Source organism: Podarcis pityusensis (assembly GCF_964106645.2).
Source record: "Podarcis pityusensis genome assembly, chromosome: 7".
Taxonomy (NCBI): domain Eukaryota; kingdom Metazoa; phylum Chordata; class Lepidosauria; order Squamata; family Lacertidae; genus Podarcis; species Podarcis pityusensis.
This window is the reverse complement of record NC_138031.1, coordinates 41,413,332-41,436,813: the sequence shown is the minus strand read 5'-3', so window position 1 is coordinate 41,436,813 and position 23,482 is coordinate 41,413,332. Positions and strand designations below refer to the sequence as shown.

Sequence of the window (23,482 nt, the reverse complement as noted above, 5' to 3'; positions counted from 1 at the left end):
AAAATCCATAACAAACTGAGGTTTTGTCCTCCCCCAAGAAAAGGCCTGGCCCCTCCCCCCAACAAAAATCCTGGCTACGCCCATGCCTGAGTGAACTAATCTTGTCAATTCTGGACACAATAGCTTTTATGGAACCATCCTTCATTACACACCTTTAGGCACCAGGCAAAAATGTTCTTCTTTAACCAGGCCTTTGACTGATTGACATTCAATGCCCTTTTAAAATGTGTTAGGGAGGAGGGGTTATTGGGTTGTTCTTGTTTTTGATTTTATTATGTGTTTTGTGTTTTTATATTGTGATTTTATGCTGTGAACCACTCTGAGACCTGCGGGTATACTACTACTACTACTACTACTACTACTAATACTACTAATAATAAATCTGCTAAACATGGAAATAGTCATATTTGCTTCTCTGTAGATATGAAAGGATTTCTAGCATAGATTTTCAAGTTAGCTGTCATGATGTGGAAAATTTTCCATTTCATAAGTTCATTAGTATGAATAATAATAATAATAATAATAATAATAATAATAATAATTTATTATTTGTACCCCGCCCATCTGGCTGGGTTTCCCCAGCCACTCTGGGCGGCTTCCAACAAAGATGAAAAATACACTAAAATGTCACATATTAAAAACTTCCCTGAATAGGGCTGCCTTCAGATGTCTTCTGAATGTCAGGTAGTTATCGCTTTGACATCTGATGGGAGGGCGTTCCACAGGGCGGGCGCCACTACTGAGTAGGCCGTCTGCCTGGTTCCCTGTAACTTGGCCTCTCGCAGTGAGGGAACCGCCAGAAGGCCCTCGGAGCTGGACCTCAGTGTCCGGGCAGAACGATGGGGGAGGAGACGCTCCTTCAGATATACTGGACCGAGGCCGTTTAGGGCTTTAAAGGTCAGCACCAACACTTTGAATTGTGCTTGGAAACGTACTGGGAGCCAATGTAGGTCTTTCAAGACCGGTGTTATATGGTCTCGGCAGCCGCTCCCAGTCACCAGTCTAGCTGCCGCGTTCTGGATTAGTTGTAGTTTCCGGGTCACCTTCAAAGGTAGCCCCACATAGAGCACATTGCAGTAGTCCAAGCGGGAGATAACCAGAGCCTGCACCACTCTGGCGAGACAGTCTGCAGGCAGATAGGGTCTCGGCCTACGTACCAGATGGAGCTGGTAAACAGCTGCCCTGGATACAGATTTGACCTGTGCCTCCATGGACAGCTGTGAGTCCAAAATGACTCCCAGGCTGCGCACCTGGTCCTTCAGGGGCACAGTTACCCCATTCAGGACCAGGGAATCCTCCACACCTGCCCGCCTCCTGTCCCCCAAAAACAGTACTTCTGTCTTGTTAGGATTCAACCTCAATCTGTTAGCCGCCATCCATCCTCCAACCGCCTCCAGACACTCACACAGGACCTTCACCGCCTTCACTGGTTCTGATTTAAAAGAGAGGTAGAGCTGGGTATCATCTGCATACTGATGAACACCCAGCCCATGAATGAATGGATGTCACTAACAAATAAATATTAGCAAGCGTGACAGTTTCAAAGTTTTTAGCTTAGTTTACTAAATACCCCCTACCCCCAAAAAAGCTAAAGAATATACCTGTAGGGGAACAGAAATTTTATGATTGTACAGAAACATTTTCCAATTCAATTTTTTCTGCAAAAACCATCACTGCTTAGTTGTAATTCTGATTAATGCTATTCAGGTTCTAGGTATTCTGGCTTTTATTTTTTTGGGATGTATTTCAAGGAGGATGCAATAGCCAGCATCTGCTATGGGGGTGTGAGAATATTATACATCTGATAAAAGTGATGCGGAGCACTTTAAAAGTGATATGGAACACTTTAAATTGCTACAAGTAAGATGTACAGAAGAGCCCCTCTAGGGTTACAGACAAAAATAGGTTGTGTTTTGTGTCCTTTTGTTCCTACACATGTGTCTCTTATTCTGATTGCACTGGAGATAACATTTGCAGTGGGTGGAGGGATTTTGTTTGTGTTTGAGAGATTCAGATAAATTAAATCCCGTTTGGGTGGAGTTTCAAAGGTTGCTGTTGATTGTAAGCCACATCAGGAGAAGGAGCTCCACCTCAAGACTTGACCAGACAAGTTGGGGGATTGGAACTCTGTAGGCACAGTTTTGTGCCTGTTTTTTGTTTTTTGTTTTTTTGACAAAGCAGCACAGAAATCTTATTTTGTGTGCGTGCACCTCCTCATGCTTTAGTTGCTTCTAGGAGGGCACATACGCAAAGAGAAAAAGAGTCTTCTGTCAGGGAGCAGGCATAATCAGCAGCACCCTATCTTGGATGAGCAAATGTTACCATATATATCAGGAGGATGGGCTGTACACTTTTTTATAGCGTCTCCTTTTTTCCTCCCTCCTAATCTGAGCTTTGAAGAAATAAATACATCAACAGAAGCCTGAGGGGTCAGTCTCCTGTTGTAAAGCATATAATGGTTCCCACTATTTTTTGTGTGTCTTCTTTACTCCTTTCTGCAACAGCCATTGCAGACCCCATCTTCTCACTACATTCTTCTTGTTCTAATGCCTTTCTTTTGAGCTGCACCTGTCTGTCTTATGGAGCGCTATTCAGTCTTACTCCTTTGGGGGAGCAAAATGTATACAAGGAAACACAAGCCTCTAACCATGTTGTGGGGTTTACATGTATAATTACTGAATAGAAATCCCTTTTCCACCTTTTCCAAGAAGGATGACTAACTAGGAGGGGGCATGATGACATAATACCATAATCATTTCCAAATATCCACTTGGAAGTGAATAAATCTAAGCATTACCACCACACTCATAAAAATGCAAAATAATTGGCCTCGCCTTCCCTCTCCCCTGCCTCCAGCTCTTTTAGGAAATTAACAGAATATTCCCAAGCTTTGAAATGAGATTCACCGTGGCCTAGTTCACAGATTGGTAAATCTGTGTCTGGCCTGTGCCATTGCAGATATATGCCCCCCAATACAAAAATTAAAATAAATAGTTGCTCAGTAGAGAAAACTCGGTGTTATGAAGGACAGGCCTACTTTAGCCTTAAAAACCTGACATGCCAGTTTTTTTGTGTAGGACTTTTAAAAATATGTATTTATATTTGGTGTGGAGGAATGTTAAATCTTGCTGGTTGTCATCTGTCTGAGAGACAATGGTGTGCGCCTCTTAGGGTGAAGTCAAACTGCTGTGTTAGCAGCACCCGAGAGACCTCCCCGGTGTCAGGCACACCAGGTTCTGCCCAACATTGCAGGTGCCCAGTGCATGCGTGTGACATGGTGGGAGGAGGGCTGACAGGGCCGTTGTACCCTCCCAAAGGCCTGACATGACCTGGTTGCATCCGCAGGAGGGCCCACCGCAGCTTGGCGCAGTCACAGGAGGGCCCAATGGAGACTGTCCGGCTGCGGATATTGAGGGGGCCCAGCCCCCTCAGTGAAATGGGGGGGGGGGGACATGGGCCCTCACGGCCCTGCATAGATGGCATGCCTGCCCAGTGCACAAGCCTGGGCAGTGTGTATGGAGGTCCTGATCTGCCCAGCCAACAATACTCCCCTCTTGCTCTTGCTGATGTGCCCCAAAGGAAAGCAGAGCAATATATCTGGCACTATCTTGGCTGCAGGACTTGCCAGAAGGAGGCATACAAGGTGCCGTCCAACCATATTAGGGACTCCACTCAAGATTTGTTCATCCTTAGGATTCATTCTTAGCCTTTTCTTCTCCTGAAGATCTCCCACAAGGCATCGGTGGTTTAGGAGAAGAGTTTTCCTTCTCCTATCAGATGGGCTACCTTCCCAGGTTGACAAGCTCCATCTGCCCCTCATTTCCCTCTACAGCATGTGCCCAGACTGCCTTCTTGACCGTTGAACCCACTGCTGGTCTCGTTCGCTCATTCTGCCAGAGCCTATCTTCTCATGCAGGAGAAGACCCTAACTCACTGAGGGTTTGAGACCCATTGGCTACCCTCACCTGGTTTAGCTGGCCAGTCAAAGCCATTCCCAGGGTGTGGCTGCTGACAGCTTCTAAGAGCCACAGGTGAGAGCTGAGTGCAGGCTAGGGACCAAAGGTGGAAAAAGCACTCTGGAAGGAGCACGATGTGTCCCCTATCACCCCATACACCCCTAAATCATGCTAACCTCCACGTCAAGCACATTGTTAACATTTTAAGGAGAAGTAGGTGAAGCTCATAGTGGGAGGAAATAAAAATCCTAATCTTTGCCTCCCTTCTTATCGCGTCTTGCCTTTGTTCCTTTGCTCTTCCCACTGAATCACATGTGCATTTTTCATCCATCTGTTCTCACACTCCCATCTTTTGTGCATTCTCCAGAGTTAACCACACACCTAATGATATCTTTTTGTCTTGGGGCATCTGCACATGTTGTTGCAGCGTTAACTGCAGGGAAAATCATTTTTACCCCAGGATGGTTTCCACCTGTTTTGATGTTGAGCTAGAAGTAGGCATCTCTTTCCCTGAAGGTTATTTCCTTACCGCTAATGAATTGACTCTAACCACGCTTAACTTTTTTATTTATTTCAAATTTCTGCCCCACCTTTTTGCAAAAAGAAGAAAAGGAGACGTCCTGTTGTGCCTGCAAGGCACCTAGGTACAGTTGTAACCATTATTTGGAGACAATAAGAGAGAACCATGAATGCAACTCTAAACTTGGAGAAAGGAGGGATAAAATGGCAGTCAATGATTACTGACTTTTTTCAGTATTTATATACTGCTTTTCATTAAAAGGTTCATAACAAGTTTCCGTAACAAAAATGCATTTTGAAAATCAACAATAGTTCCATGGTAACAGCAAACAGTATTGATATCAGTTAGATGGGGATGTATTTGTATGCTGGGTTAGCAAGGTGGTGGTGATTGCTAGTTTTAGAGCTCGTTTTCAACAAAGTAACAACATCCCGAATTGTACTTTCTTGGCACAAAGTCAAAGTGAAACTATATTGGAGTCACATTGGATGGCTGCCTAGCTTAGTTCTACCTTTCTGATTGTAGCAGCTTTACTTATTCATTAAACTTATTTTTATATTGCATTTCATTATACATGTCTTTCCACGGAAGCTCACAATAAGAATATTAGTGTAATAATTCATAAGGATGCTTCCTGTAGGGCACTTACTGGAAGGCCTGGGAGGGAAGGACAAGAAATTCTAGCCTTGAATATGTTTAAATATGCCTCTTCTCCTCTCTTGTAATCCTTCCCACAGAACAGTTGCTGGTAGATGGCCCTGGGGTGGGGGGTTCCCATTAGAGCAGGCTGTGTCTTACCAGAACCTCAGTTTATTTACCCTAATCCAGCACATTAACTGAGTTTCTTATGTCTCTCCTGTTGACATGGAGAAATAGAACTGGGTGTCATTTTGTATTGATGACACATCACCTCAAACCACAGATGACTTTCCCCAAGGGTTTCAAGTAGAATTTAAATGGAATAGGTTATACACTGGACTCCTGCAGAACACATTGTGAAGGCAGACTTTACGAGACATGGATTCACACAAAACTCTAAGTCATGCTTTGTTTAAGACAGGGTCAGCTTGCTCATGAGGCTTGGTGAGGCAGTTGCCTCAGGTGGCAGACTGGGGACAGCTGGGAGGGTTGGCAGATGGGTGGGGGCAGAAGTGCACTGCTTGCTGCCACCACTTTTCACCAACCACTGCCTCCTCTGCTGCTTCCACTGCTGCCTGCTCCTCTCCAGCCTCCTTTTCCCTCCTCCACCGCCTTCAGCATGCCGGGGCTTCCTTGGGCCTCCTTCAGTTGCCTCAGGCAGCGGCAGAGGGAGATGTAACGGAGACAGAAGGAGGTGGTGGATAAGGGCAGGGTGGCATTTTTTGTTTTGCCTCAAGCGGCTAAACATCCTGGGCCCGGCACTGGCTTAAGAAATCACATGTCAACCACAAGGAGTCCCACAGACTATCAAACAAACCATGGCTTGTTTCTCCGACATTCCCTCCCGCCCCCCAGCTATTCTTGCCTCTCATGCCTTTTTAGTTTGGTGAACATCTGATGTGAGGTCAAATAAACCATGGTTTTAAAAAAGTGCTGGGTTTAGTCATATAGCTAACATAAACCAGGATTCATAAACCAGCAACATGGCTGAGCAGGATTTACAAATAGCACTAAGTCATGTGTGAACCAGGCTGATATTTGTATAGGAGGGAAGAGCATTGGAACTCAACTGAGCCCATTACTCCAGGAAGTCACTAAAGTATGTAAGAACTAAAAAAAAGAGCCTGCTGGATCAGGTCAGTGGCCCATCTTGTCCAATTTCCAGTTCTCACAGTTGCCTGTGGAAGGGCTGAAAGCAGGATCTGAGAGCAGCATTTGCAATTCTTAGCAATTGGTATACAGAAACTTACTGCCTCTGATAGTAAAAAGTACTAGGAGTCATTGCCTTGTGGGGTGGAGGAGATTAATTTTTTTGTTACATCCTTATATTTTAAAGCACCATGTGAAATTTCTTCATGGGTACGTATAAAGATAATGAAGCTGCCTTCTGTAGAGTCAGAGGCTACATATTGTCTTCCTTGATTGGCGGCTGCTCTCCAAGGCCACAGGCAGAGGACGTCCCATCATTTGGATCTTTTTAACTTGTGTAGCTACAGTAAATCAGTTTTGCTACCAGTTGTGATGCATTAAGATTTCATCAGAATTTAATAAGCCTATACGAAAACCCAAGGCTTCTGTCCTTTGAACAAATGTTTAATTCTGAGATGTTAGAGAGCTCCTTTGGGCATGCCACTAACAGACTAAATTTTATACACCTTTTTGCAGGTTGTGCCTCCTCGTTCAGGATGCCTATGGAATATTCAGTGAGGTACAATTTCATGCCCTGTTTTCTTCAGAACAGATAGAAGAATGTATCCAAAAATGGGAAGGAAAATACTGTCGTTTATCAGGAATTAAAATTTTGCAGAGACTTACTAGAGGGAGGTAAGAATAACATCATAAGTTTATCTTCCAGAACAGTATCTGCGTTTGAGCCCTACATTGGGCCAAAGAGTCCTGCTGTGCAGGGGATTGGACAACATGTCCCTCAGGATCCCTTCCAACTCTACAATTCCGTCCTTGTGTGATACAGCAAAAACACCAGCACCTTAAACACGAACAGTTTTATTAAGGCATAATAACTCCCATGGTCTTTGAAGTGTCACAAGATTCATTGTTGTCTGTGCTTTAAGATTATGCTTTTATGGTGTTTCTGGACTACAACTCTCATCATTCCTGACCCTCAGCCATGCTAACTAAGCTGGTAGGAGTTGGAACAATATTCGGAAGGCCACAGGTCCCTGCCATCCCTGATATAAACAATGGGTGACAAACCTGCATTATGAATGCTATAAGTGGCACTGACATGATTTGAGGCAGAGAGAGCAAGAATTTGACTAATACAGAAACTCAGGCTTCACATACCTGCACTGTGCTGCTTGCAAGACACAAAGCCACAGCAAGGCTGGCCAAGATGACCGGCAGAATTCGAGACCAGGGAGAAGAGAGGACCGAGGAGGATTGGAAGAAATTTAAGAACTATTTACAAAAATATTGCAATTTGAGTGAATGCTAAACAGGACGCTAGATCAATATAACTGAGCACCACTAAACTTAGATGATTTTAAGAAAATAAGTGAGATTGAGAAAATATAACTCTTTTTGAGAAGTAGAAGATTATGAAACATAGAAGGGATATAAGATTGCAAATAAGATAATAAATTGCTGACAAAATGCTATAACGATGAAAGTGGGAGCGGGAGATGTGAGGAAGTCCAAAGAAAATGTGAAATTATGTCAAGATATATGTTACATTGTTTATTATGTGTATTGCTATTGTAAAACCCAATAAATTTCTATAAAAAAAAAAAACAAAGCCACAGCAAGGCATTGGGGGAATGCTGCATATGGTACTATGGTGCATGGCAATGGGCCACTCCATTGTGACTCTTGGCAGAAAGGTTGGCCAGGGTCCTCTAGGTTGTTCAGTAGTCACACAATTTGGAACCTGTAAAAAAAGGGAGGGGGAGAGTTGCATTCAAGCAATCTCGCTCTTATTATTTAAAAATTAGAAAATAGTTTACATTTAGAAAATAAAAAATGTCAATGTAATGAACCAATTGTCCTGTTTTCAAGTAAGATTTGATGCTTGGGTATAAATGATCGATCCTTTGAAACCTTTTAGTTCTTCTCTCCACTCAGATGATGGGAGTTGTAGTCCATAGGGCTGGAGGGCCACAGGTTATCTTAACCCCCTGTTCTAAAGCATGATGTTTAAGCAGGGGAATTAAGAGCACAGTGCCATGACCACAGTTTTGTTTGGGTTTCTCTTTAAGAGGAGAGAGAACAGATATGGGGAAGGTAGGTACCCTACATGAGTGGCTATCGCTTTTTCACTCCAGCATGGCAAGCTGCACTTTACAAAATGCTGTGTTTTGTACAAATATTTAAAAAATGAGCATTTCCCACTCTCCACATTAAAGAGAGAAGGCTCATAATGGGCATATACTGTATTGTAACAACAAGCTGAAGTGGGTCCGATGTTGCAGTTTGGGAATGCATAAAGGTCCTGGGCCTGAAAGGCTGGAAGACTACTCTTCTAAAGCACTCTTATCCATGGTGCTTTACCGTTAAACATACATTATAAATATATTGCTGCTCTGCCCCAGTTCATGCTAGCATTTCTCCAGGGCATTCTGTTCTCATGGACTTGACAGTGTAACCTAAAGGGTGACTATCGCTTCAGCTTTTCCTCGTAAAGAAGACATTTCTTATCCCTGACCTTTTTTTATTGCTCTTCTGAGTTTTTGAGAGGGGGGACTAGAACTGCATGCAGTTGTTACTAAATCTGATGCATTATCAGCATGTAGGGCAGTATCTTTGTTTCCTGGCATCCTTGCATGCTATTGCTCTTACTCACATGACTACCAGCCTTCCCTGAGCTCTGCTACCTTAACCTGAATACTTTGTCGCTGCCTAACAGAGGGTGACTAATGAGAGATGGTGATAAAACTAGGAAAAGAGAGCAATGTGCTCAATTCTATCTTTCAGAATTTGTCAGGTTTCTGTCATTCTCTGTAGGAAAAGAACTAAAACCAGTCCTCAGTGATTCCTAGCAATTTACCGGTAGGTAAAATCTTCCACTGAAGAGAGGCTCTGTCATTAAAACCTTATGTCTTAAAAACAATTAAAACCCATCTTTCCCTTGATTTGTCATCTTTATCCCAGACTGTTTTATTTGTTGTGTAGTGCCCAAGAGTTGTAAGCCCATAAGCAATATGAGCACAATAGTACTGTGTTTTCCTGATGATACATACTTTGAATCAGCAGTAATCCACAGAGATTAAATACTAGCTCGCTGTCCTTCATTCGTGGATCACAGGGGAGTTGTAACAACATTAGGGCTCCAACTCCACTTGAGTGGAGTTTAGCCCTGGAACTTCCCAATTAACTCTTGTATTGCCAGGAAGATATCACTACTTGCCATCATTGTGTTTCCATTGAATTATTCTGTTTTGGTGGCCTTTCCATCTCTCCTCTGTCTCTTTTGCAACATACTTATCTTCATCTTTCATTAGTCCCATATCTCTTGACATTTCCTCCTGAGTCAATGTCTCTAGCTGTACACTGTAAATGTGGAGCTCTTCCCCCTTCCCATTTCTCAGTCAATTTGGGAAAAACCTTTATCTCTACTTTTTCACAGACATACCACCACCTTTCCCTTTTTTTCTCCTGCCAAAGTTGTTGACTCTTAAGAACTACTGCTTTCATCTTTGTATCTACTGATAAACCTCTTTTTAAAAAGGCTAGTAATCTCTTGTTAGGTTTTCGCATCAGTTTGCTAGCCTTCCAGCCTGCCTTCCATCCTGCCTTTTTTTACCACTTCAGTTATTTCAGCAGGGGGATTCTGAATTGTGCTTCCTTTTGCTATGCTAATGCAATGATCCTGACCTTTAATCTCTGCATTGGCACACTGTTGTTTTCTACTGTATATCTACTTCAAACACTTTTTACATTTAACATGCTCTACCTCTTTGCCAAGGCCTGTTGTCCTAGACATTCTGCTTCCCTACAGCCAGCGTTGGTAGATTGGATGAATTCTATTATCCTTCCCATGTTATCATTGCGCCGCTCTGTAGTTGGTGGTCCTGGCATGGGAAAGAATCACATAAGTTGCCTGACTGGCATTGTTCTGTTTTATAGACATTGCAAAAAATGAATCTGATTAGCTATGTATTTGGTTCTTATTCTTCTCCTTATTCTTCTGTTTACTTCACACACTTTGGGGCCGGCTTCTCTGTCGACTATTCCCTTGGTTTTCTTCTCCCATTCCTTTTTAGTCTACCATGTCCCAATGCCCAAGATATCTCTAGCAAGATTCAGCTTCTGATATTAGCAAAAAGAGCACCTAGCACAATTCATCAGACCTGTAAGATTGTATTTTCCAGCATACATATAATTTTAATCTTATGAAAGTGCATGACAATTGATTTGGGGTTTTACTTCCTTTAAAAAAAAAGAGTATGATAAGGGAATGTTTTGTGTACTATGGGCTCAGATCATATTACTGTGTAACAAGTTGTTGTATCATACACAAGCTCATTCTGAAACTTGGACAATTCCAACACAGTTTGTTCATAGATATGTTCCTCTTCTATATTGTTAATAGTTAGTGTCTACAAATGGAGACAATTTCTTAACCCTAGGTAGTAGATATTATTTATTTGCCTAAGAAATAATATCCAATAATAATATTAGAAATATGTAGATAGCACTTCCATAGAATTAATTTAGCTTATTCAACTTTTTTAAAAGCAGCAGTCAATTCCCCCCTCCCCCTTGTAACAGCAACATGGAATTCCATTAGGGAAATTAAAATCTAGAATGCAATGTTCAATATGGCAGGAATTTGGTTTTGTGGTGTTTCAAATTATTGAAATTATCTGAATATAGCATTTTAAAGCATCGTAATACAGCATTGTAAAGCTAAATTTCACCATGTTTGTGTGTTGTCTGTTTTGTTTTGTTTTGTTCTTTGTTTTCTTCTTTTCTTCAAAGAGTGCCGGGACTTTTTAGCCTAATAGACAGTTTATGGCCACCATTATTGCCTGTAAAAGTTCATGGTCAAAGTCAAGAGAGTGAAATGGTAAGCTGCTGTTTCAAACTTCTCCTTTCCTTTTCATTTGTTCTTCGTTTCAAATAGTGCTTTCAAAAGGCAGTAACTTTTAGTTACCCATTTATCTATTATTTATTTATTTATTTATTTATTTATTTATTTATTTATTTCTAGTATCACTCCTCCCCATCCCCCTTTTCATCCAAAAAGGCTTCCAAAGTAGTTTCCATATCAGCAAAAACTCAGACAGTCCCTGCCCTCATGCTTATAATCTAAAGACATGACACAGAAGGAAAAAGGAATGAGGATGGAAGAGGAAAACAACAACCTCAAGCATCAGTTACAAAGAACCGACTGGCACTGAAATGGTTTACGGCTAGTGAGAGCCAAATGGAGCCATTAGAGTAGATCTTCCCTCCTCTCCCTCTGCTGCAGCTGTGTTTATCATAATGCCTAGCATTTGTGTAGCACATTTCAAGTGTTTGACACGTAGGCCAGTACTACTGTTTAGCCTATGTTACAGATGAAGGTAGAGAGCTGAAGCTGAAATAAGATTTAGAATTTTTGTCTTCCCATATTGTAGATAGTGTACTCCAACACTTTGCTAGCTCTTCTTTGAGCCAGGGATGTCATAAGCAATCCTAGGAGCTATTTTTAATCACTGCCAGTTTCTCTATATATTTGTTCATGTCCATCATTTTTAGCAACACAAATGTGTCCGTACAGTACACATTCTTCTCCTTCTAAATTTAAATCTTTATGTTAATTTATTGTTTCTTCCTGGAAGGATCTGTGAGTCATCAGAACCCAGTGTATCAACGAGAAACGGGAAGAAATCCAGTCCTGGGCTGACATTTTGTGAGCAAGTCAGGGACAGGGATTAATAGCTAAACAGCTGTTTTCATTAATCCTAATTTATTTATGTTTTTAGTAACTCTCAGGCAATGACTCCCAAAATGAATAATATATTACTTCTATAGCACTAAACGAGAGAGAAACACGTTGATCTATAATCTGCATAAATAGTGGATATTCTCCTGAAACAAAAAAGATTTGTTCTCATCATAACAAGGGGAGAGAGTCACGTTGCTTCATGTTCCCTATTATTCTCTCGCTGCTTAAGATTTAATTTGGCAGCATTCATGTTTCTCAGTGATGCGACTTCATCTGTTTATTGTCAAATTCACCCACGTGCTAAAATTCTCAAATGTCATAGAAATCATCGAAAGGCATGAAAATAATGGAATCTGTTTCATCCATGACTACCATGACAAAAAAAAGATTTTTTGATTGTTGATTGTGCTTAGCTATGTTTTCTTGTGACATAGATTCATGGGTGTAGCCACTCAGGAATGTATAAATGATATATTGTTCCAGATTATGCCAAAAGGGTCAGCTTTCTGACATTTGGAGGACAAGGTACGATTAACCATGCCTTAAGAAAAAGTTTCCCTAAATCAAATGTGCCATTCCCAATTATTTTCACTACTTTACTCCACCAACTAAATAAATTTGATATAGAACATTCACATTTTATGACCCTGCCTATTTTGATTGCTTAATTTTCAGCAGATTACTGCTAACCTGCCTGCTCCTAGTTTCTGTTACATTATTGCTGCTCAACTGGACCAAAGACAAATTGATACAGATGACAGCGAAGAACAAATTTCAGATTTGTATTTTCCCCCAGCCGTGCACAATCTCGAGGAAATTCTTCAGGTATTCTTGTTGTCATCACAGGTTTTACAAGTGGCGTATTTATTAGCATATTAACATGTTTGAAATTATGCATTTTGCTTACATTTTAATTGCATTTCAGGTGGTTGGCTCACATCAGTGTTGCAGCTTTTGGGCACATGTTGTACATCGAAGACTGCAGGTAATTCTTTGAGTGGGCTGGTGAGTTGGTTTTAGAGGTCTGTGTCTTTGCAAACTAACAAAACATTTCTGTTTAAACATAGCTGGTCCAAACAATATATACAGTGGTACCTCAGGTTAAGAACTTAATTTGTTCTAGAGGTCTATTCTTAACCTGAAACTGTTCTTAACCTGAGGTGCAACTTTAGCTAATGGGGCCTCCTGCTGCCGCTGCGCTGCTGGAGCACAATTTCTGTTCTCATCCTGAAGCAAAGTTCTTAACCCGAGGTACTATTTCTGGGTTAGCGGAGTCTGTAACCTGAAGCATCTGTAACCCGAGGTACCACTGTATATGTAGATGGCTCCTCTCTCTCTCTTTTTAGTCTTTTTTGGATATCATTTCCCAACCTTGAGCAGGAGGATACTGTTTCCAGTTAGTGGAAAGGAGACAGAATTTATACAAATTCTTTGAGAGCACATACATTTGCACTGTTTAAAGCAAGCAACAGGTACCTGATGCCATTCGATAACAATCAGAATAACAGGTTTCTACAGCTCCTCTCAGTACCACCCAGCGTAAGAGATGCTGAGTGTTGCAGTTCAGCAACATCTGGAGGCACCACATTGGCTGTCCCTGATTACCTGTGATGTGATTCTGCCTCACGGGATTTGGCCTGGCTGCCGGCTGTCTATAGAGCAGAAATGGGAAACCCATGGACATCTGGTTAACCACAGAACAGAGTACTGGAGCAGGTGGACTTTTGGCCTCTTCCAACAGGCCCTTCTTACATTCTTATACAGTGGTAGCTTGGCTTGCCTCCTGAACGCCACTAACCCAGAAGTAAGTGTTCCGCTTTACGAACATTTTTCGGAAGCCAAACGTTCGACACGGCTTTCGCTTGAGTGCAGGAAGCTCCTGCAGCCAATCGGAAGCCGCGCCTTGGTTTTCAAATAGTTCCGGGAGTCGAACGGACTCCTGGAATGGGTTAAGTTTGACAAGGTACCACTGTATTAACCTTTGCCGCTTCAGCTGTTAATTAGATTCCAGCCGCTTTCTGCCCTAGTCAGCAAGGTCAGGGAGGATGGAAGCTGTAGTCCAGCAATATCAGGAGGGCCACAGTATCGTGCTCCTGATATAAAGAAAGAAGTTTACCAAAGCATTTGCAATTCAGCTAATAGTATATAAACAGATTGTAGGGATTAAAAAATAGATGGAAGGTGGGTGTACCTGCAGGGACCCTAACTTGTATTGAAAAAGATTGGGGAAGCATCGGCAAAGGGTGGATGAGGAGTTCTGCAGGTGGGAGGTTAAGGCACTTTTCCCAACAGCCCCAGCATGCACTTGAGGAGTGCATGCAGGCCAGGGGTTGTTGATCTGTGATTTGGACAGTTGAGGATATAGCATTGCAAATTGGCCAATTACAAAAAGATTGGCAGATTGGAGAGAAATTTTTACTATGGTATGAATTGGGGCATTTGCTATTGCCGTAACCAGAAACCACCCTGAGATGCATAAATCTGACATCAGATTTATATTTGGGGAACAAAACAAGCACTGTTATATAATTATAGGAGCCATGACTAAAGTTCCTACACCTAAAAATTGCATTACAAAAACTGCATATGACTGAGCCATATTTCACCTGCCCCTCCCTCTGTCTCTTAACAATCCAGGCGTGTTGTTGTTTTTCTCTCCTGCAATAGTCCTTCTACAAGTCCTGGTGTTTTCCCCTCACTTAACATTTCTATATTAGATAGTGGGCACTTGCTGGGGGGTGGGGGTGGGTGGGAGGTTTTGTAGCTGCAGTACAAAGCAACCCTGCCAATGAATGTAGTTCTTCAATGCTAGCAAAACATATTTGATGTCTCTTATTGGGTAGCTAACAATGCATAAAAATATATGTAAAGTGGCCCATTAAATTAAAATCCAGTTAAACATGAACAAAATCTGAAACTTGTCATTTTGGATGTAACTCTAGAAAGTTCAGGTAAATGATTAGAAATAGTCCACTTCAAAAAGATAGCCAAACTTAGGCTGAGTCCCTTTCTTTTAACTTAAGCGATGCATGATTAATTGTCCTAAAGCCATTATATGTTGTTGAAGGGCTAACTCCAAAGATTGAATTGGTCTTTTTTATAATAGAAAATTATTTAAAAAAACAAACAAAACAAACAAAAACTTGTTGTGTGTTACACAACAAATTAATTGTTGGCAAGTCGCATGCCCCAACATTGCTTCAAGCTGGTTCTGCTTTGCTGTCACATAAATTTGTATGCCTTCTGGATACATGGGCCTCACATTTGGAGGGAGTTAACATCCAGAGACTCAAGACACCAGCAAGCTCTGTTTAAATTGGTTTCTACTTCTAATTTCAGCTCAGTGTTTACTGGATGCTTCCTTATCCCTGGGCAGATATGTTGAAAAGATATCATAGCTACTCAAGTAATTCACCTCAGATGTCTTTAATAAGTGATAATTCTAGATATAGTGTTTTATAGCCACAATCCAGTGTTTAAATCTTCAAGAATGATTTGAAAGAACCAAAAGAGTTTGATTTTGCAGCTGTGAAGATAAAAAAGGAACTTACCTTTTGTAAACACTTTGGAAACAAAATGCCATGGCTGAAACTTGTTTACTGCTTCAAATACCTGGGGATTAACATGACAGCAAAAATGGGAATTTATTTAAAGACAACTATGAAAAATGCTGGGCTGAAGTGAAAAAAGATTTAGAAATTTGGTCAAATTTGAAGCTTTCACTGCTGGGTCGTATTGCTGCGATAAAAATGAATGTATTGCCTAGAATGTTGTTTTTGTTTCAAACATTGCAAATTGTGGACAAAATGGATTGTTTCGAGAGGTGGCAGAAAGATATTTCTAGATTTGTCTGGCAGGGCAAGAAGCCTAGAATAAAATTTAAAATATTAACAGATGCAAAGGAAAGAGGTGGATTTGCCCTGCCAGACTTTAAACTTTACTATGAATCAGCAGCCTTTTGCTGGTTGAAAGAATGACTGCTTCTTGAAAACACTGACATTTTGGATCTAGAAGGTTTTGACAATGTATTTGGATGGCATGCATATCTGTGGTATGATAAGGTCAAAGCACATAAAGCATTTAAAAACCATATTGTCAGGAAAGCATTGTTTAATGTTTGGATAAGATATAAGGACTTATTGGAAAATAAAACCCCAAGGTGGCTGTCACCGATGGAAGCGAAAGCTCTGAAAAAGCTCAATATGGAGGCCAAATGGCCAAAATATTGGGAAATTTTGGAACAAGATGGAGATAGACTGAAATTACAGAATTTTGAGAAATTAAAAAACAAAGTGCGAGACTGGGTTCATTATTATCAGATAATGGAGGCATATAATTTGGACAAGAAAATTGGCTTCCAGGTGGAAAAATCAAAATTGGAAACAGAACTGTTAGAACCCAAAACAGTTTTCAAGAACTTGCTGTATAACTTGCTGTTGAAATGGAATACTCAGGATGAAACGGTGAAATCTGCTATGATTAAATGGGCACAAGATGTTGGACATAACATAATGATGGCTGACTGGGAACAGTTATGGACCACAGGTATGAAGTCTACGGCATGTAATGCCTTAAGAGAGAATATTATGAAAATGATATACAGGTGGTACATGACACCAGTCAAGCTTGCAAAAATCTATCATTTGCCCGATAATAAATGTTGGAAATGTAAAGAAACCGAAGGTACATTCTTTCACCTTTGGTGGACGTGCCCAAGGATTAAGGCTTTCTGGGAGATGATTTATAATGAAATGAAAAGGGTATTTAAATATACCTTTCTGAAGAAACCAGAGGCCTTTCTCCTGGGCATGGTCGGCCAAATGGTGCCAAAGAAGGACAGAACTTTCTTTATGTATGCCACAACAGCAGCAAGAATACTTATTGCAAAATATTGGAAGACAGAAGACCTACCCACTCTGGAAGAATGGCAGATGAAGGTGATGGACTACATGGAATTGGCGGAAATGACTGGCAGAATCCGAGACCAGGGAGAAGAGTCGGTGGAAGAAGATTGGAAGAAATTTAAAGACTATTTACAGAAATATTGTAAAATTAATGAATGTTAGAATGAAGCTAGGTGGTTTAAGCAGTAATGTTATAAAGGTGTAGGTAAAAAAGGACTGATAACAGATGAAAATTTAAAGTTATAGTATATTAAGTTAAAGAATTATGAGAAAACAAAGAGGGAAAGAAATTGCTGACTTAACTAATTGAACTGGAATACAAAAAAGGGAAGTATGAGGAGGTCAGGGAAACAAGGATATGAATGTAAGTTATGGAAAGATTGATCCATTTTCCTGTTTCTTTTTTTTTCCTTTTTAAGTGTCTTTTACTCTTTTTCTGTAAAGAAACTTGTTTACTGCTTCAGTCTTTGCCAGTAAAGATTTGTCCTTCGCACAAGTCTAGTGTATCATAAAATATGAAGGTGAAGACCTTGGCTTAGTTTGGTTTTCTCTTGTTGACTAACTTTTTCAGAACACACACAGAGAAAGAGAGAGAAACCCCTGTATGATTTTATGCATTTTATTTATAAAATAAGTTTTGTGCTTAACAATGATAAGATTTTTATTTATTTTTTAATCACCAGTATTATTCAGTATAGCTCTTTGAACTAGAACTCTCCAGGACTTCACTTAATGTGAAGTGAGAAATGGAAACATGGCCATTTTTATTATTACTATTCAAAATAAGTATTATGGTACAAAAGGAAAATAAGGAAATATATTCCATCTGTGCTTGGGGGAGCTGTACTGTCGCATAACTCAATCCTGCTGCTGTTTTGTCCTTTCTGTTCAGAACAAATTGACACAGAAACAGAAAGATGATGGTATTAAAATGATTTATTGTTATTTATTTTTGGCTGACTGTCCCAATGGTCAGAATCTAAAGGTTAGAGTTTCAGATTTCTAATGTTTCTCCATGTGATTCTTTTTTTAAAAAACAAAAAAAACCCTGAGTCTTTCAATTAACTTTTAAAATCTGTAGTTATGGAAAGTAAGTTCTGGGTATGAAATATAAAAGTTTTGTTTTTTTAAGAACAATAGCAAAACTGAATTTAATAAATTGCCATATCTTTAGCCAAATATTTTGTCACTCATATTTTTCAACCTCTCTGCTATGCAGCTATTAAATAAATCATTAGATGGGTATATGGTTTTTTTAAAAAAATAAATATTTATATAAGTGGTGACATCCGAATGAAACCTTAACTCTACAACTTCCAGAAGGGTAGGAATATCAACAAAAAGGAGGCAAAATGATATTCTTGTGTCACTTTAAAGACTAATCAACTTATTCTGGCCACCAAAGCATTTGCCACAATATTTTTTTAGCCTTTTAGACTGCTGCAAATCTGTTTGTTGTTTCCCAGACAATACAGTTTTATTCTTTAAAAGTACAAATACTTCATTGTAACAAGCTGCAAATGAGAGAGAAAAATAAAACAACATTGTATGCTTTTACCTAAGCATACTCACTTCAATAACCTTTGCTTATTAATATATACATACACCATATTTCTAGTAAACTACTTGGGTCCTAAAGGAGCCCAAAGGCAGCTATAAGGTTTCTGTGAATAGTATCAGACTAGTATTGTGGAGGCCCGGGTTCAAATCCCCACTCAATCATGAAGCTCATTGGGTAGCCTGTCTCTCAGCCTAACCTGTCCCATGGAGAATGGAGGAGCTGGAGAACCATGTTTTCCTTATAGGAAATATAGGGTATAAATTCAGGGAATAGTATGACTGTTTTTGCCATTAGCACTGATGGCATAGGACCAAAGAGCTCATCAAGTGTTCATTTATATTTTGGGTTAAAATAAATAAATCAGTAACTGCATTGATATTTTCAGTCTGTAACATTACGTAAACACTTTCGGTAGTATTATGTAGATGCTTTCAAGACGCCATTTTGCAGAAACAGTGAAGACATTTGGGGTTATGTGACTCCTCCCAGAAGGCTTTTTGTTCTAGTGGAGGTTTCTCTCAACAGAAGTGGGGAAAGGCAAAGTTCACTGATTCCCCCTTTCTCCTGAATCCCCCTATACAACTTCTAACACTGCTCCAAAGGGCTTTCAAACCTCTGGAGCAGATTAGGTTATTTTTTTTAGTGGGTGGGGTGGGGGGATTTGGGGAACTACAAAAGGAAGAGAGAATCAGTGAAAATCTTCTCCCCACGCCTTCTATTCATGGAAGCAACTGCTAGAGATAGGAGCCTTCCTTCCATGATTGGATTCAGCCCCTAGGCAGTTTAGTGATAAACATGAAAAAGTTATAAAAACTACAGACAAATTTAATCAAATTGCATTAGCTATATATTTTTCCAGTAAAATAATTAAATGTCCTAATTTTGAGCTGGAACTACTTCCAGTGTCAACCCAAAAGGTAGGCACTTTTACTATGAGTTCATTTGTTTTTGTATCCTTTACCTTTAGCTTGTTTTCCCCTCTGTTCTGAGCAGGACATTTATGTTGTTTGGGTAGATGTATTTGTTTCTCCCATTATCTTTCATGAATCATCTGGTTTAAATGCATCCTTGAAAAATGTTGACATTTATCCAAGAGGAAAGATTCTAGGTTCATACCAACTGCAGTTTTTACCAAGGGAGTGGAGCATATTACGCAGCTTAATAATAATGCTTCTGGTGTTTTTCTTATTCAGAGGGAAAAAATGTAAATTTGTTGATTTCTTTAAATGAACTAGGTCAAAGTCATAATCTGACATCATGAATAAGAAGTGCTTTTTTTAGTTGATTAGTAAAGAAATGTTCAGGTAATACGTTTGCAAACCCTAGTGCAGGCAAGGAAAACATTACAAGGAAACATTTACTTATTTCATTTAGGAGCTGCTTCCTAAGAAGCATCTTGAAGCGATTTCACACTGTGTGGACCATTGTGGCACCCTCAAGAATAACAAATGTATTATTATGTAAGCTTTTATGGGATACAGCCCACTTTAACAGAAGTTTTGCCTTGAGTTTTAGGTATGCTGTGCAGGGGGAAATTGTAGACAATGAGGTCAAAAGATAATGAAAAGCAGGAAAATACAGTTGGTGATAATTATGTTAACAGTGGTCATGCACATTGATAACATTGACATCCTGAAATTCCAAAGCCAATCAATACATGTAGCGTGCTTTTCTAAAAAGAAAAACCATTTGTCCCAATTCATTCTATAAGTGACGGCACTGAACTTCTTCATGGATTGTAATTCACTGGTTTCAAGTTGCAGGCTACCCCTCTGGAAAAGGAAAATGTTTATCCTTCCATCTGCCAGTTTAACTGCTAAGATTTATGCTACAACAGTTAAGCAGCAATCTGTGGCAAGGCAAGATTCATGCAGTTGTGTTCCATAGGCAGGGCCAGATTTAGGTTTGATGAGGCCCTAAGCTACTGAAGGTAATGGGGCCCTTTATATAGCAGGCGGGGCCCATTACTTACATCATAGGAGCCTACACAACACAAAACACTGTTGCTGTATGTAGGTTTTATTTTATTTGTTTTTTATCTTATATTTTGGAAATGTACATTCAGTTGTTTTTTTCCTTTAAATTTTTTTGGGGCCCCCAAGAGAGTGGGGCCCTAAGCTATAGCTTGTTTAGCTTATACGTAAATCTAGCACTGTCCATAGGACTTCAAACAACTACAGTTTATTGCAATCATTTGCTGGTTCAAGGTTGTATAATAGCTTCGGGTGTGAAAGCAAATGCAGTCCTTTTGTTAGTACAGTGGCACCTCTGGCTACTTACAGTGGTACCTCGGGTTACATACGCTTCAGGTTACATATGCTTCAGGTTACAGACTCTGCTAACCCAGAAATAGTGCTTCAGGTTAAGAACTTTGCTTCAGGATGAGAACAGAAATCGTGCTCCGGCGGCGCAGCAGCAGCGGGAGGCCCCATTAGCTAAAGTGGTGCTTCAGGTTAAGAACAGGGTTCTGTCCTCTCCCCCATGCTTTTCAACATCTACATGAAGCCGCTGGGAGAGATCATCAGGGGATTTGGGCTGGGTGTTCATCAGTATGCGGATGATACCCAGCTCTACCTCTCTTTCAAATCAGAACCTGACCTTTAAAGCCCTAAACGGCCTTGGTCCAGTATATCTGAAGGAGCGTCTCCACCCCCATCGTTCTACCCGGACACTGAGGTCCAGCACCGAGGGCCTTCTGGCGGTTCCCTCACTGCGAGAAGCCAAGTTACAGGGAACCAGGCAGAGGGCCTTCTCGGTAGTGGCGCCTTCCCTGTGGAACACCCTTCCACCAGATGTCAAAGAGAACAACAACTACCAGGCTTTTAGAAGACATCTGAAGGCAGCCCTGTTTCGGGAAGCTTTTAATGTTTGATGTATTATAGTATTTTAATATTCTTTTGGAAGCCGCCCAGAGTGGCCGGGGAAGCCCAGCCAGATGGGCGGGGTATAAATAATAAATTATTATTATTATTATTATTATTATTATTATTATTATTATTAACAGTTTCAGGTTAAGAACAGACCTCCGGAACGAATTAAGTACTTAACCCGAGGTACCACTGTATAGTAATGCCACATAAGGACTTTCCTGCAGGCTGAAGGTAGTAGTGGTGATAATTGATGCTGTCCCTATGCATACAGTGATACTTTGAGTCTTAAAAATAAAATTTAAAAAAATTGGTTTTCATAATAGAGAATTACAGACATACTGTGAGTCTTATACTCAGTCCTTTGCTGTACTATTGTGACACAGCAAAACATAGAACCAAGATCTATATCACGTTAAGTATTATAAAATTCAGCCTTCAGAATTAAAGGTTTAAATGCTACCTGCTAAACTGTGGATTATACCCACTGAACTGATTAATAGTTTTGATCTAATCCTGGAGAGAAAAAGTAATGCTTTGTTAAATTTTAATGAATTACTTATTCTTTTTCTTTCTTTCTTTCTAGGTAACAGGCAGCACTCCTTCAAGCCAAAGGCAATTTTGGCTGTTTGTGACTACTTTCTCCCTGCAAAGTGGGGCTGGAACTCCAAAAACTCTGCCAGTTTCTATTGCTTCATCATGTGTGATCAGTGTAGAAGTAATGGAGGCACTGAAGAGCACATCCCCATGTGCAGTTTTCTTCAGAGATGCTCTATGTGGAAATGGTAAGCTCCAGCACAAGTGGAGACAGATAAATCTTAAATAAAATTCATAAGCTTCCTTGTGCCATTGCAGATTACAGCCTAATGAGTCTCTAGGGTGGCTCCTACTGCTGTCTGCAATTGACTTCCCACAAGAGTGGTATACAAATTTAATAAATAAATATGATCTGTCCACACCAGTGAGCATGGCACGATGCTGTGAATGGGGCCATTTGTAGCCATTCACGGTAATTCTTGGATGCCATTTTTATGTTGTTTTTTAATTATTGCTAAAATGCTTTTCTCGCTCTTTTTTAACAATCCCAAAAACAATCACCCCACTGCACCAGTAATTCCTGAAAGAAAAACCAGCAATGTAGCTGCATGCTGCGCCTTAAACCTAGTGTGTAATTTGGCCTTAAAAGATGCAGCGCAAAAGGAAAAAGGGATGAGAAGGAAAGAGACAAAATAAGTGAACTTGGGCACAAGTTCACAAAACAGCAGAATACAGTAGTTATAATGACCAGCTGGAATGGGGGAAAAAACAAAACTGGTCTCACAGCAGATTCAGTGGAGTGGTCTTGATTCCTTTCTCTCTCCCTCTGCCACATCCTGATGGAATGGATGCTGGCATGTGAAGGAGGGAGGGATTCGCTCAGTGGAATTGGTATATCAATAGAATCCGTGGAGTACTCCTGTTTCTCATTCTTGCCTCTGCTTTAGCCTCTTCAGGTAGCATTGTTGTACATAGCAAGTTGTTGTTGGGATACATTTATGTATATGTAATCAAGATACTTTTGCCAAAGTGAGAGTTGTGTCTTGCACACCACATTAGTGCAGTTATTGAGAAGGCAGTTGAAAGAAAGATGCACTGGTGTGAGATCTCCTGTCTACTTTGATAACTACTTACGTTGCTGCACACATAATGTTGATTTCATTTTTGTTATATCCCACCTTTCATTCAAGCAGCCTAAAGTGGTATACCTGGTTCTCCCCCTCCCCATTTAATCCCCACAACAACACTGTGAAGAAAGTTAGGACGAGAGGCAGTGACTGGCCCAAGGTCACCCAGCCAACTTTGTGGCCAAGTGGGGATTTGAACCCTGATCTCCCAGGTCCTAGTCCACCCGTCTAACCACTACTGTGGTCCCTCCTGCCGTCCTCTTAATACAGTGTCCAATAATGACCACTGTCCCTTTGTTCCCACCTAGAATTGCTAACATAGTATCAGTGGTTGTGCTGGAAAAAAATAGAATTGGATTGTGCTCATGCTTAGGGTAAGTTTTTCATTAGATGATTATGACCTTTGGTCATTGTGAACCTCTGTTGCGTTTGAGCCACTGACCTACTTACAAAAGACTCCTTCCATGCATCCAGACCCATTG

At 40.4% G+C, this 23,482-nt stretch overlaps 1 protein-coding gene across 5 annotated transcripts in view; it reads left to right on the top strand.

Moving 5' to 3' along the window:
• SPIDR (scaffold protein involved in DNA repair) overlaps positions 1 to 23,482 on the top strand; it is a 167,148-nt gene that overhangs the window by 131,525 nt on the left and 12,141 nt on the right. For 3 of the 5 annotated variants that reach the window (XR_013988681.1, XM_081013834.1, XM_081013836.1), the window contains exons 11-15: positions 6,781 to 6,939; positions 11,053 to 11,140; positions 12,680 to 12,829; positions 12,930 to 12,989; positions 21,923 to 22,121. Coding sequence is in view for 4 of the 5 variants with exons in the window: in XM_081013834.1 (XP_080869960.1) it covers positions 6,781 to 6,939; positions 11,053 to 11,140; positions 12,680 to 12,829; positions 12,930 to 12,989; positions 21,923 to 22,121 (656 nt within the window). In the remaining variant the exon portion in view is untranslated. The remainder of the gene's footprint in view (positions 1 to 6,780; positions 6,940 to 11,052; positions 11,141 to 12,679; positions 12,830 to 12,929; positions 12,990 to 21,922; positions 22,122 to 23,482) is intronic. The other 2 variants (XM_081013835.1, XM_081013837.1) reach the window with 2 other exon arrangements.